General features: G+C 50.2%; 1 protein-coding gene across 1 annotated transcript in view; it reads right to left on the bottom strand.

Annotated features, from left to right (window-relative positions):
* Nucleotides 1-1,658: 1,658 nt before the first annotated feature.
* LIPE (lipase E, hormone sensitive type) overlaps nt 1,659-12,571 on the bottom strand; it is an 18,767-nt gene continuing 7,854 nt past the window's right edge. The window contains 6 exon segments of the mRNA XM_029284599.1: nt 1,659-2,261; nt 3,873-4,243; nt 5,930-6,100; nt 8,765-8,992; nt 11,097-11,391; nt 12,204-12,541. Coding sequence (XP_029140432.1) covers nt 1,659-2,261; nt 3,873-4,243; nt 5,930-6,100; nt 8,765-8,992; nt 11,097-11,391; nt 12,204-12,541 — 2,006 coding nt within the window.

Below are 12,571 nucleotides of genomic sequence, written 5' to 3' on the forward strand. Positions count from 1 at the left end.
CCAGATGATTGCAAGGAATACCAATCCATTCTCCACCAATCAGTCAGAACTGAAGAAGCTTCTTGGGTCAGAAGCGAAATGTCTTCAAGGGGAAAAAAAAATCCCAGAAAGTCCAGTTGCTTTTTGAAGAAGCATCTTTGGGACAACTGTGACCTGGATGACTTGAGAAATTTCATTTTTGAAATATATCATGTTTACGATGTAACCTGCTTACATATTTATATATATTTCATACCGTTAACCGCTCATCTCGCCCCGCAAATCCCTGTTTTGACCAGCCTTGATCCAGGAAAACGGGAAATGACATACATGGACAAGAAATAAACACTGGAAATAAAGACCAGCATTAAGTTCCTGTCACGTGACTGCAGAGTGCTGCAAACCGCCATAATAATAATAATAAAATTGGGAGGGACCTTGGAGGTCTTCTAGCCCAACCCCTTGCTCAGGCAGGAAACCCTAGACCATTTCAGACAAATGGCTGTCCAGTCTCTTCTTAAAAACTTCCAGGCCAGTTGCTAAGTGCCCAAAATGTGATCGCACGAACCTGGAGAGGTGGATCAGAACTTCTTATAAGTTCACAAGTACCGTTGTTTTGGGTCCATCGGAATGTTGGTCGTAAATCGAGAACTCCCCGTATAGCCCGCAGCTTCTCTTCTTCAATCTTACCTGGAATTTACTTCCACACAACACACACACATACACCCCGGTCTCAGCTTCCAAGTACAGAGGATACGTCATTCAAAATCAAACCAGCTTTTATTCACAAAAAACAGTTTGTTCTGCTTAGCCCCAGAAAGAAACTGAAAACTGCAGCTTTTTCTGAGAGATTCCCGTGAAGTTCCCGAGACCTTCCCTCCCCCTCGGTTTATAAAAACAGTGCTCCCCAAAGGCAAACCAGGTGAGGTGGATAAAGAAGAGAGTTGTGAGGACGGGGAAAAAAAAAATCTCAGTGCAATGCAAGGTGTTCCTCTAACAAAACATGGCCGACACCAAAGAGTGGCGATGAGGCAAGGCAACGAGTGTGAATATTTTTTGTGCAAATGAGCGGAAGACTCCGTGTTTGGAGAACTGGCTCAGGTGGCCTGGGTGGACCACACACCATCATCCTCTCCCTCTGCACCAACAGAGAGGCCAACATTGTCCTTCTGGTGGCTAGGAATGGATTCTTAGAATTTGATAAGAAAGTCACCCCCCAATCCCCACCCATACACCCCCCCAATACATCTCCCTAAAAATGTTTCCCTATTACTGAGATCAAAAATGTGCGAAAAAGGTACGAGGAGTGCAAAAGTGAGTTGCAAACAAAGAGGCCGAGAACCCCCTGGACGCTGCTCGGGCCCAACACAAAACAAAAGAGAGATCGGCTGCAGAGTTTGACGCAGCTTTTTTTTTTTTTTTTTTTTCCTTTTTAAAAAATCCAAACAGGTATATAAAAGCATCATTCCAGGAGATGAAAAGAACGGAGACTTCTGGGACAAACGGGTCGCCCCCCCCTCCACGTTCGGGTTAGCAACGGAGTCGGCCGCGAGAGCCCTTCCTCACGAGGTTCGGAGGAATTCATCCGGAGTGTGAAGTGAAAAAAGCACCACTGCAAATGACACACCATCTCAAGCCACAAGGTTGGGGGAATAGGTCGGGTGGGTTGGTGGGGCGGCTCAGGCCCCCACCCCTCTGCCCGAGGTGCTATTTGAAGGACCGGAATCCTGGCCGGGAATGATAGCAGCATTTGAGATGGGATCGGCTGTCGATGGAGTGCTGATGTTCTTGGCTTTGCTTGGCTGGTCCAAGGAATGTCCCCCATTTGGGGGGTCTGGAGTTTTGCTTGGCTGGTCCAAGGAATGTCCCCCATTTGGGGGGTCTGGAGTTTTGCTGGTGGTCTGGACCTCATCTTTGGGTCTAGTGGTCCTGCTCTCTGCCGCTGGATTATGCGAGGCTTTCTGCTGAGGGGGGACCCCGTTCTCCTGGATGGGAGGGTGGTCGGCATTATTAGCCACGACCTGAGACGTTCGCTCCAGTTTGCGATGTTTGTGGAGGGTGGCCGGGGGCTGTGGGGGGGCGGTATCGGAAGGAACCAGAATGTTCCGGATGATCTCTGTGCAGACGGCTGAGGCCTGGCGGGTCTCGCGGCACAACTGGGACAGGCTGAGAAAGCCGTGGGGCAGATCCTGCACCACTCGCAGGGTGACTGGCTGACCGAGGGCCCTCAACCTCTGGGCAAACATCACGGAGTCGTCCAACATGGGATCCAGAGCACAGGCCTAAGGAGAAGAGATGGTTGGATCCTGTCAATCCTAGGATTCGGGAAATCCGTGCGCTCCTAACCCTCACGTACCCCATTACAAGCTACTTTGGCCTAGTGCAGGGGTAGACTACTTTGGCTCTTTTATGACTGGTGGACTTCAACTCCCAGAATTCCTGAGCCAGCATGGCTCAGCATGGCAACCTCTCCCTTTCCTCTCAGCACTGCTGGCTGAGGAATTCTGGGAGTTGAAGTCCATGAGTCATGAAGGGACCATAGTTCCCCCATGTTGGCTGAGGAATTCTGGGAGTTGAAGTCCACGAGTCATGAAGGGACCATAGTTCCCCCATGCTGGCTGAGGAATTCTGGGAGTTGAAGTCCACGAGTCATGAGGGGGCCATAGTTCCCCCATGCTGGCTCAGGAATTCTGGGAGTTGAAGTCCACGAGTCATAAAAGAGCCAAGGTTGCCTACCCCTGGGCTAAACAAACCACTCTTAAAAACAGCTCTCTCCAGTTTTTCATCTCCACCCCAGAAGTTAGTTGCCACCATATTGTGACCAAGTCACGGACAGTTCCCTGTTCCTCCTTCCCCAATTTCTCTTCCCTCCTCAGAGCCATCCCCAGGCAACAGCATCCATGGACCTTGGCATATACTCATGCCGTCCACACGACTACGGAAGTGTCTTCAGACAATGCTGGCTCCCTCGGCTAGGAAATGGAGGTGAGCAGCGCCCCCTAGAGTCGGGTGTGACTGGACAGGGGAAACCTTTACATTAACAGAATCTCGCAAGTCTGTAAGTACAAGTCGCCTGCCGTCTCTTTTGACAACCTACGTTAAGAAGATTCCTTTCTGAGTTTCTTTCTCTGCCCATTATGCAGCTGTGGGTTCCCCTCCACCTTGTCTAATTGTTCCCTAGACCAGGGCCCCCCAACCTTTTGGGGACCAGGGACCGGTTCCTTGGAGAGAGGTTTTTTTCCACAGACCGGAGGGTGCGTGGTTTTGTGTGCTGCCTGCATCCCGCGGATGGGGCTTTGCTTGGTTGTGCGGACCGGTTGCTGGCGTGCTGTGGCCCAGTATTGGTCCACAGACCAGGGGTTGGGGACCGCTGATCTAGAGTCTCCTGCTTGAGCAGGGGGCTGGACTAGAAGACCTCTAAGGCACGTTCCAGCTCTTGTTACTCTCTTCTGTAATCCCATGCCTCAGCAGAGTCCCAAAGACAGGCTGAGATACTTTTGTGATTTAGCACAGAGGTCCCCAACCTTTTGGGCACCAGGGACCGGTTCCGTGGAGAGAGGTTTTTCCACAGACCGGAGGGTGCGTGGTTTTGTGTGCTGCCTGCATCCCGCGGATGGGGCTTTGCTTGTTTGCATGGCCTGGTTGCTGGCATGCTGTGGACCGGTGTCGGTCCAAGGCCCAGGAGTTGGGGACCCCTGCCCTAGGCAGTATCTCTACCCTCTATCTCCCAAGGTCATTCCCACATGCCATTACACCCACCCACTGGAGAACTACCTGGGTGAGGCTATGTGCGAGCCTGCTCCCCAACTTCCACATCTACTCAACCCTGCTCCCACCACCCCCTACCAACCCACCACACCTCCCTGCAGCCACACAGGCAGGTGTGTGCTCACCACGATATGGATCGGAGGGAGTCCCTTCAACATTTCATCCGGGGCCAAAAGGGGCGACATGAACGGGTTCTTGACGATGGGCGACAGCTCTAGAGGCAGGCTGGCGGCAGGCTGGCTGGTGCGTAGCGGCTGGAAGCCGTCGGGAAAAACCAAGCCCTGGGGAGTGCTGGAGGAGAAGGACTCTCGGTCCTGGTCGGAGAGGAAAAAGGTGGGCTGATCTTCAGAGTCCGGAGTGGTAGAGCTTGCGTCTCGCTGGACATCGGAGGACCCTAAGAAATTTTGACACGTCTGGCTCTTCTTCCGGGAATCTTTGTGGCTGGCAAAGGGCTTCAACTTCAGGCTTGTCTCTGATGCGCTTTTCCTCAAGGCTTCTGCACAGAAGAACAGAGGGACAGAGTTGGAAGGGACCTTGAGATCTTCTAGCCCACCCCCCGATTGCTAAAGCAGGAAAGCCTACACCATTTCAGACAAATGGACATCCAATCTCTTCTCAAAAACCTCCAGTGTTGGAGCACTCACAACTTCTGGTGGCAAGCTGTCCCGCTGGTTAATTGTCTTCCCTGTTGGGAAGTTTCTCCTTAGTTCTAGGTTGCTTCTCTCCTGGATTAGTTTCCATCCGTTGCTTTTTTTCCCTGCCTTCAGGTGCTTTGGAGAGTAGTTGACCCCTTTGTGACAGCCGTTCAAATATTGGAAGACTGCTACTGTCTCACCCCTGGGCAGAGGCAGGGACCCTCAGCCCTGCTTCGAAGCCCCCCCCCCCGGGCTCATGGCCACTTTGGCCACTCAATTTTTGCAAGATTTCATTTATAACAACCATCACCGGGCAAAAAAAATTCCCATTGTTAAGGAAGGCAGCCAAGTGAGTTTTGCCTCATTTTACGACCTTTCTTGCTTCGGTTGTTAAGTGAATCACGGCAGTTGTTAGGTGAACCTGGCTTTCCCCCCCCCCACTTTGCTTGTCCGAAGGCTGCAAAAGGGGATCACGTGACACCCCACCCTCCACCCCGGGACACTGCGACCGTCGTAAATATGAACCAGTTGCCAAGCGTCGGAGTTTTGATCGCGTGACCACGGGGATGTGGTCATGAGTGTGAAAAATGGCCGTAAGTCACTTTTTCAGTTCCATTGCAACTTCGAACGGTCACTACACGAACGGTCGCAAGTTGAGGACTACCTGTATTTACGTTTTAAGCAGCAGCACGTGATTTGGGCAAGAGAAAAAACGGACAGTTCCTACCAAGTGCTGGAATTAGTAAGGAGTTTGGAAACATCGCCACCAGCTGGCCACGGGACATCTTACGGAGCCCCGGGTGGTTCTCCAATCTGGTAATAATAATAAAGTTGGAAGGGACCTTGGAGGTCATCTAGTCCAACCCCCTGCTCAGGCAGGAAACCCTATACCATTTCGGACAAATGGCTGTCCAGTCTCTTCTTAAAAACTTCCAGTGTTGGAGCATTCACCGCTTCTGGAGGCAGGTTGTTCCACTGGTTAATTGTTCTAACTGTCAGGAAGTTTCTCCTTAGTTCTAGGTTGCTTCTCTCTTTGGTTAGTTTCCATCTGTTGCTTCTTATCCTGCCTTCTTCAGGCGCTTTGGAGAATAGCTTGACTCCCTCTTCTTTGGGGCAGCCCCTGAGATACTGGAAGACAGCTATCCTGTCCCCCCTCGTCCTTCTCTTTGTTAAACTAGACATACCCAATTCCAGTAGCCTTTCCTTGTACGTTTTAGCCTCCAATCCCCTAATCATCTTTGTTGCTCTTCTCTATACTCTTTCTAGAGTCTCAACATCTTTTTTAAATCGTGGTGACCAAAACTGGATGCAGTATTCCAAGGGTGGCCTTACCAAGGCCTTGTAAAGTGGTATTAACCCTTCACGTGATCTTGATTCTCTCCCTCTGTTAATGCAGCCCAGCACTGTGTTGGCCTTTTTTGGCAGCTGCAGTAAGTTTTAGCCTCCAGTCGGTGCCACGTCTGTGTCGAGAAGACGAGGAAGAGCAAGGCAGGAGCAGAGGAGCACGGAAGCTGGCAGCACGGAGCCCCGGGGGAGGCCCTTCTTACCATTTACGGCACCCGCCCTGTTGTGCTTGCCTGTCTTGTCCATCAAAGAGCCAACCAAGGCGGACGCACCCAGGCGCAAGTCTCGGAAGAGGAGGGCCGTGTTCCGGCGCATCATGTTCATGGGGTCCAGCTGCTCCAAGGCCGAGTCATCAGGCTGCTCTGACTCCATTCCTTCGGGTTGGGAGGAACAAAAATAGGGGGGGGGGGAGAGGGAAGTATTTCGATCAAGAGCGTCCAACCCTGGCCACTGGGGGACTTCAACTCCCAGAATCCCCCAGCCAGCCAGCAGCATGCAAGTCACATGACCGTGGGGGGATGCTGCAACGGTCATAAAGGTGAAAAAAAAAGGGTCCTAAGTCACTTGTTTTCAGTGCCGTCGTAACTTCGAACGGTCGCTAAATGAACAGTTGTAAGTCGAGGACTACCTGGGCAGTACAGTTCGGGTGCCACCAAAAATGATTCTGCGTGGCTTATAATGACAAGTAAGAAAAAATAAAATAAACAAACAAACAAAAAAAGGAACCTCTGGTGGCTTAAAGGAGGGGAAGGGAATTCTGGGGGTTGAAGTCCACAGATCTTAAAAGTGGCCAAGGTTGGAGACCCCTTATCTAAAGGTAAGCATGTAAAGAAAAAAAAAATCCCCCTCCCCAATGCAACAGGAACTCAACTCTCACCAGGCCTCAAAGCTTGGGAAAAGAGCTAGGCCTTTATTATATCTTCTTGAATGTCATCAAGACAGGAGCCATCGGGATCTCTGACCGGAAGCTATGCCAGAGGGCAGAAAAGGCACACTTCCTGGTTCCCCAAAGATGGCATTACGTGATCTAGAGCAGGGGTCCCCAACCCCCCCCCGGTCTGTGGACCGGTATCGGGCTACGGCATGCCAGCAACCGGTCCGCACAAACAAGATAGATAGGCAGACAGACAGACAGATCGGTGGGTGGGTGGATGATAGGTAGGTAGGTAGGTAGGTAGATAGATAGATAGACTGAGATAGAGATAGATAGATAGACTGAGATAGAGATAGATAGATAGATAGATAGATAGATAGATAGATAGATAGATAGATAGATAGATAGATAGACAGACTGAGATAGAGGTAGAGGTGGAGGGAGAGGGAGGGAGGGAGAGAGAGAGAGAGAGAGAGAGAGATGCTTCTTTCCACTATTTCCTTCATCGGGGCTTAATAGAGGCTAAGCATCAATACCCCTTCAGGTGAGAATGTCCCCAACCCCCGGTCCATGGACCGGTACCAGACCGTAGCATGCCTGCAACCGGTCCACACAAACAAGCAAAGCTCCATCTGCGGGATGCAGGCAGCACACAAAACCACGCACCCTCCGGTCCGCGGAAAAACCTCTCTCCACAGAACCGGTCCCTGGTGCCCAAAAGGTTGGGGACCTCTGATCTATAGGATCCAAAGTGCCCTCACTCTGCCCAACTTCACAAGCTGGGGAAGAACTTTTGAAGACTGACTGGCCATAACCAGGCCCTATGCCAAGAGGGGCGGGGGGGCTTTTACAGGTGACAACCAGCATGTCAACGGTGCTAACATCGGATGTTCTTGCTTTGTTTGACAACATATGAAGATGCAGCCTTTTTCTTTGTTATGCTTTACTCTTAGAATTAGATGATGCTGGGGGAGGAGGCGGAGGAATGGGGTGGGAGTTAGTTAGACATAACATTATTGTACCAGTGTGTGAAATAAGAGATGATAAGGATTGGCCGGGTAGCAGAACAGGAAGGAAAGCCTGCATTTCAAACGAATTGGAGAATGTGATTTATGACTGTTAATTGAAGGAGGGAATTGTGCTTTGATATTAAGAAAACCAAGATCATGGCATCTGGCTCTCTCAATTCCTGGCAAATAGATGGGAAAGAAATGGAGGTAGTGACAGGTTTTATCTTCCTGGGCTCCAAGATCACCGCAAATGGGGACTGCAGCCAAGAAATTAAAAGACGCTTGCTCCTGGGGAGGAAAGCTATGGCAAATCTAGACAGCATACCAAAAAGGAGAGACATCACCCTGCCAACAAAAGTGCGCATAGTCAATGCCATGGTTTTCCCAGTTGCAATGTATGGCTGTGAAAGCTGGACCACAAGAAAGGCTGAGCGCCAAAGAATTGAGGCCTTTGAACTCTGGTGCTGGAGAAGACTCCTGCGAGTCCCCTGGACTGCAAGGCGATCAAACCGGTCGGTCCTAGAAGAGATCAACCCCGACTGCTCTTTAGAAGGTCAGATCCTGAAGTTGAAACTCAAGTACTTTGGCCACCTAATGAGAAGGAAGGACTCCCTGGAGAAGAGCCTGATGCTGGGAAAGATGGAGGGCAAGAGAAGAATGGGACGACAGAGAAGGAGGTGGCTGGATGGAGTCACTGAAGCAGGAGGCATGAACTTAAATGGACTCCAGAAGATGGTAGAGGACAGGAAGGCCTGGAGGAACGTTGTGCATGGGGTCGCGATGGGTCGGACACGATTTCGCAATTAACAACAACAACAACACTATGTGCTCAGGGGAGGGGAATCCAGTTTTGGGCTTCAACTATGTTAGTGCGGAAGCTATGCTACTCCCATCAAGATTCTTTAAGATAAACAATGCCTCGAAGTTCTTTGAAAGAGTTTCATCTGTCGGAACCATGACACAGCATCCTGAACCGCACCTGGAAGCCAGCCTTGAAATATAGCTCATCCTCCACCCTGGGGCCAATCCTTCCTAAAATCCTCCAGTTCTGACACATCCTGGCGGTCCGTCGCCAGCCCCATCTTCCTCCCTTCTCGGCCCCCCTCCCTAACCTCAAGGGCCCCCCCTCCCCTTTTTCCAGCGACCTTCCTCACCTGCGTAGGCACTGAGGCATTTGAACAAGACGCTGAGAGGCAGGAGCGGGTCCAGCAGGGCGAGAAGCCGTGAAGGCGAGGCGGCAACCTCCAAGAGGGTGACGGGGTAGGCCGCCATGATCCCGTCGGGCATCTTGATCCCAAAGGCGGCGGCACGCATGGAGACGGTAATGCAGAGGTTGCCGCCAGCGCTGTCCCCTGCAAGGCAGACCGTTTGCGCTGTGGAGCCTGCCAAGGGACGGAAAGGAAGAGGGGATCAGAACTGGGATGAAGAGAGAAAAGAAGCAGAAGGATCAAACCGTCTGCGTTCTGCAGGCTGCGATCAACAACATCAAAATGGCGGCCCTGATGTTCCTAGCCACCTTGGAGGTCATCTAGTCCAACCCCCTGCTCAGGCAGGAAACCTATACCATTTCAGACAAATGGCTGTCCAGTTTCTTCTTAAAAACTTCCAGTGTTGGAGCATTCACCGCTTCTGGAGGCAGGTTGTTCTACTGGTTAATTGTTCTCACTGTCAGGAAGTTTCTCCTTAGTTCTAGGTTGCTTCTCTCCTTGATTAGTTTCCATCCATTGCTTCTTGTCCTGCCCTCAGGCGCTTTGGAGAATAGCTTGACTCCCTCTTCTTTGGGGCAGCCCCTGAGATATTGGAAGACTGCCATCATGTCCCCCCTCATCCTTCTCTTCGTTAAACTAGACATACCCAATTCCAGCAACCGTTCCTTATATGTTTTAGCCTCCAGTCTCCTGATCATCTTTGTTTATTTATTTATTTATTTATTTATTATTTATATTTATATCCCGCCCTTCTCCTTGCGGACTCAGGGCGGCTAACAACCAGATAAAAATACAAAATATCTAAACTACAGATTAAAACTTAATTAAAAGGCAAATATTAATAATTGGTCTAAAAAATTTAAAATTATTTTAAAACCCCCTCTAAAAACTTTCCCCTAGGCCAGTCCCGCAAGCTGGAATAACCATGTCTTAAGGGCGCGGCGGAAGGAAGGGAGATCAGGGATCACCCTGATCTCTGGGGGTAGTTCATTCCAGAGGGTGGGAGCTCCCACAGAGAAGGCCCTCCCCCTTGGGGTCGCCAGCCGGCACTGTCTGGCCGACGGTACCCTGAGGAGACCCACTCTGTGGNTAACCATGTCTTAAGGGCGCGGCGGAAGGAAGGGAGATCAGGGATCACCCTGATCTCTGGGGGTAGTTCATTCCAGAGGGTGGGAGCTCCCACAGAGAAGGCCCTCCCCCTTGGGGTCGCCAGCCGGCACTGTCTGGCCGACGGTACCCTGAGGAGACCCACTCTGTGGGAGCGTACAGGTCGATGGGGGGTAATCTGCAGCAGGAGGCGGTCTCGAAGATATCCAGGTCCGATGCTCTTCTCTGTACTCTTTCTAGAGTCTCAACATCTTTTTTACATCGTGGTGACCAAAACTGGATGCAGGATTCCAAGTGTGGCCTTACCAAGGCCTTGTAAAGTGGTATTAATACTTCACGTGATCTTGATTCTATCCCTCTGTTAATGCAACCCAGCAGTGTGTTTGGCTTTTTTGGCAGCTGCAGCACACGGCTGGCTCCTATTTAAGTGATTGTCCACTAGGACTCCGAGATCCCTCTCACAGTTACTACTATTGAGCAAGGTACCTCCTATACCAGGGGTAGGTAACCTTGGCTCTTTTATGACTCGTGGACTTCAACTCCCAGAATTCCTGAGCCAGCCATGCTGAGGGGAAAGGGAGAGGTTTCCAAGCTGAGCTATGCTGGCTCAGGAATTCTGGGAGTTGAAGTCCACGAGTCATCAAAGAGCCAAGGTTGCCTACCCCTGCCCTATACTATACCTGTACATTTGGTTTTTCTTGCCTAAATGTAGAACCTTACTTTTTTCACCGTTGAATTTCATTTTGTTAGATTATGTTCTTTTCTCTTTCGGTTATTATTTCAAAAGCGTAGAAAACAAAATAAAACACGGCAGGTAGCTCTCGACTTACAACCGCTCCTTTACTAACCATCCAAAGTTATAATGCCACTGAAAAAAGTGACTTATCATGAACTTTTTTTTTCACATTAAAGGACTGTCACTGCATCCCCCTGATAAAATTTCGGATGCTGGGCAACCGACATGTACTTATGACGGTTGCAGCGTCCCCGGGGCCACGTGATCCCCCTTTGGTGACCAGATTCACTTAGAAAAGTTGTAAAATGGGGCCCAATTTACTTCACTGTCTCGCTTAGCAGGAGAAACCTGGGGGGGTCAACTGCGGCCATAAATCAAGGGCTACCTCTGGGTCTCTCCCCCCCCCAGGGAGGGGTTGCCCCCCCAATTCCTTACCCAAGAGATGGCAGTTCTTAAGGGCCCAGCAGTAGGCAAAGAAGCATTCCTCCAACGCTCGTGGGAAGGGAGCCTCCGGGGACAGTGAGTAGTCGATAGAAAGAATAGGGGCCCCCAGCTCCTGAGCCCACGATTTCAGGTAGGGCTCGTGAGACTTGGAAGTCTGCGCTACAAAACCCCCTCCGTGAAAGTGCACCATGAGGTAGGGGGAGCGAGGCAAGGTCTTGCTCTTCCAGGGCAGCTCCAGGGCCAGAGTTCCTTCCGGTCGCATCAATTTGAGCAATTCCTCGCTGTCCTAGAGAGAAGAAACAGATTGCAAGGTGAGATCGAGAGATCCCAAAGGCCCAGGGTCGGCCTCCTGTCGCTTCCTCCCTACGGTGCCAGCCCCCAGAGGGTGAACCCTCCAGGGATCATTGTGACAAATAGGAGCATCTGTTTCTGGGAAGCATCTTGACCAGCTGCAAAGGAGGGAAACAGGGAAGGCTGATTTGATCAGAATTGAGCTGGAAGAGAACCCTGGAGGTCATCTAGTGCAACCCGCTGCTCAAGCAGGAGACCCTATGCCATTTCTGACAAATGTTTGTCCAATCTCTTCTTAAAAACCTCCAATGTTGGTTCTCACTGTTAGAGGAAATTTCTTCTTAATTCCAGGTTGCTTCTCTCCTTGATTAATTTCCATCCGTTGTTTCTATTCTATTCTATTCTATTCTATTCTATTCTATTCTATTCCTATTTCATTTATATTCTATTCTATTCCTATTCTATTCTATTCCATTCCATTCCATTATTCTATTCTATTCTATTCTATTCTATTCTATTCTATTCTATTCTATTCTATTCTATTCTATTCTATTCTATTCTATTATATTCTTCTACTTCATTCCATTATTCTATTCTATTCTATTCTATTCTATTCTATTCTATTCTATTCTATTCTATTCCATTCTATTCCATTCCATTCCATTCTATTCCTATTCTTGCAAAATGAGGTTTCCTTATTGGCCATATAGTTTTGGATTCGTCAACAGGTGGGAACAGTCCCCAGACTGCTACGCTTTGAATGTGCTATTCCTCAGCCTGCTGGACGACCTTCACACCTGTCCATACCTGTCCTTCACGCAGCTCGTGGGAAATGAGCCTCATCTGGACGGCTCCTGGCCCAGTGTGGGCCACCGGAGGTGTGATGGTGACGGTCAGTTGGGGGTTAGAAGCCAGAGGCAGGTCAAAGGAATGGGGTGGGACCAGCAAGGCTCGGGACAGCCGGACCTGAGAGGAAGCCATGCTGGCTAGCGACTGCAGAGGGAGGGAAAGATAAACCAGAGATTAAACAAACATTGGCCTGTCCTCAAATATCCAGTATCTTTCCATAAGGATTCGATGCACGTCACTCGCTGAGGAACAAGGCGCCAGGTTATGGGCTTTAGATACCCTCCACTTTTCCTTCTCTGTCCATGAGGACCCTTGTTTGACCTGAC

This window comes from Protobothrops mucrosquamatus, unplaced genomic scaffold (assembly GCF_001527695.2).
Source record: "Protobothrops mucrosquamatus isolate PMUCROS unplaced genomic scaffold, P.Mucros_1.0 scaffold756, whole genome shotgun sequence".
Classification (NCBI taxonomy): Eukaryota; Metazoa; Chordata; class Lepidosauria; order Squamata; family Viperidae; genus Protobothrops; species Protobothrops mucrosquamatus.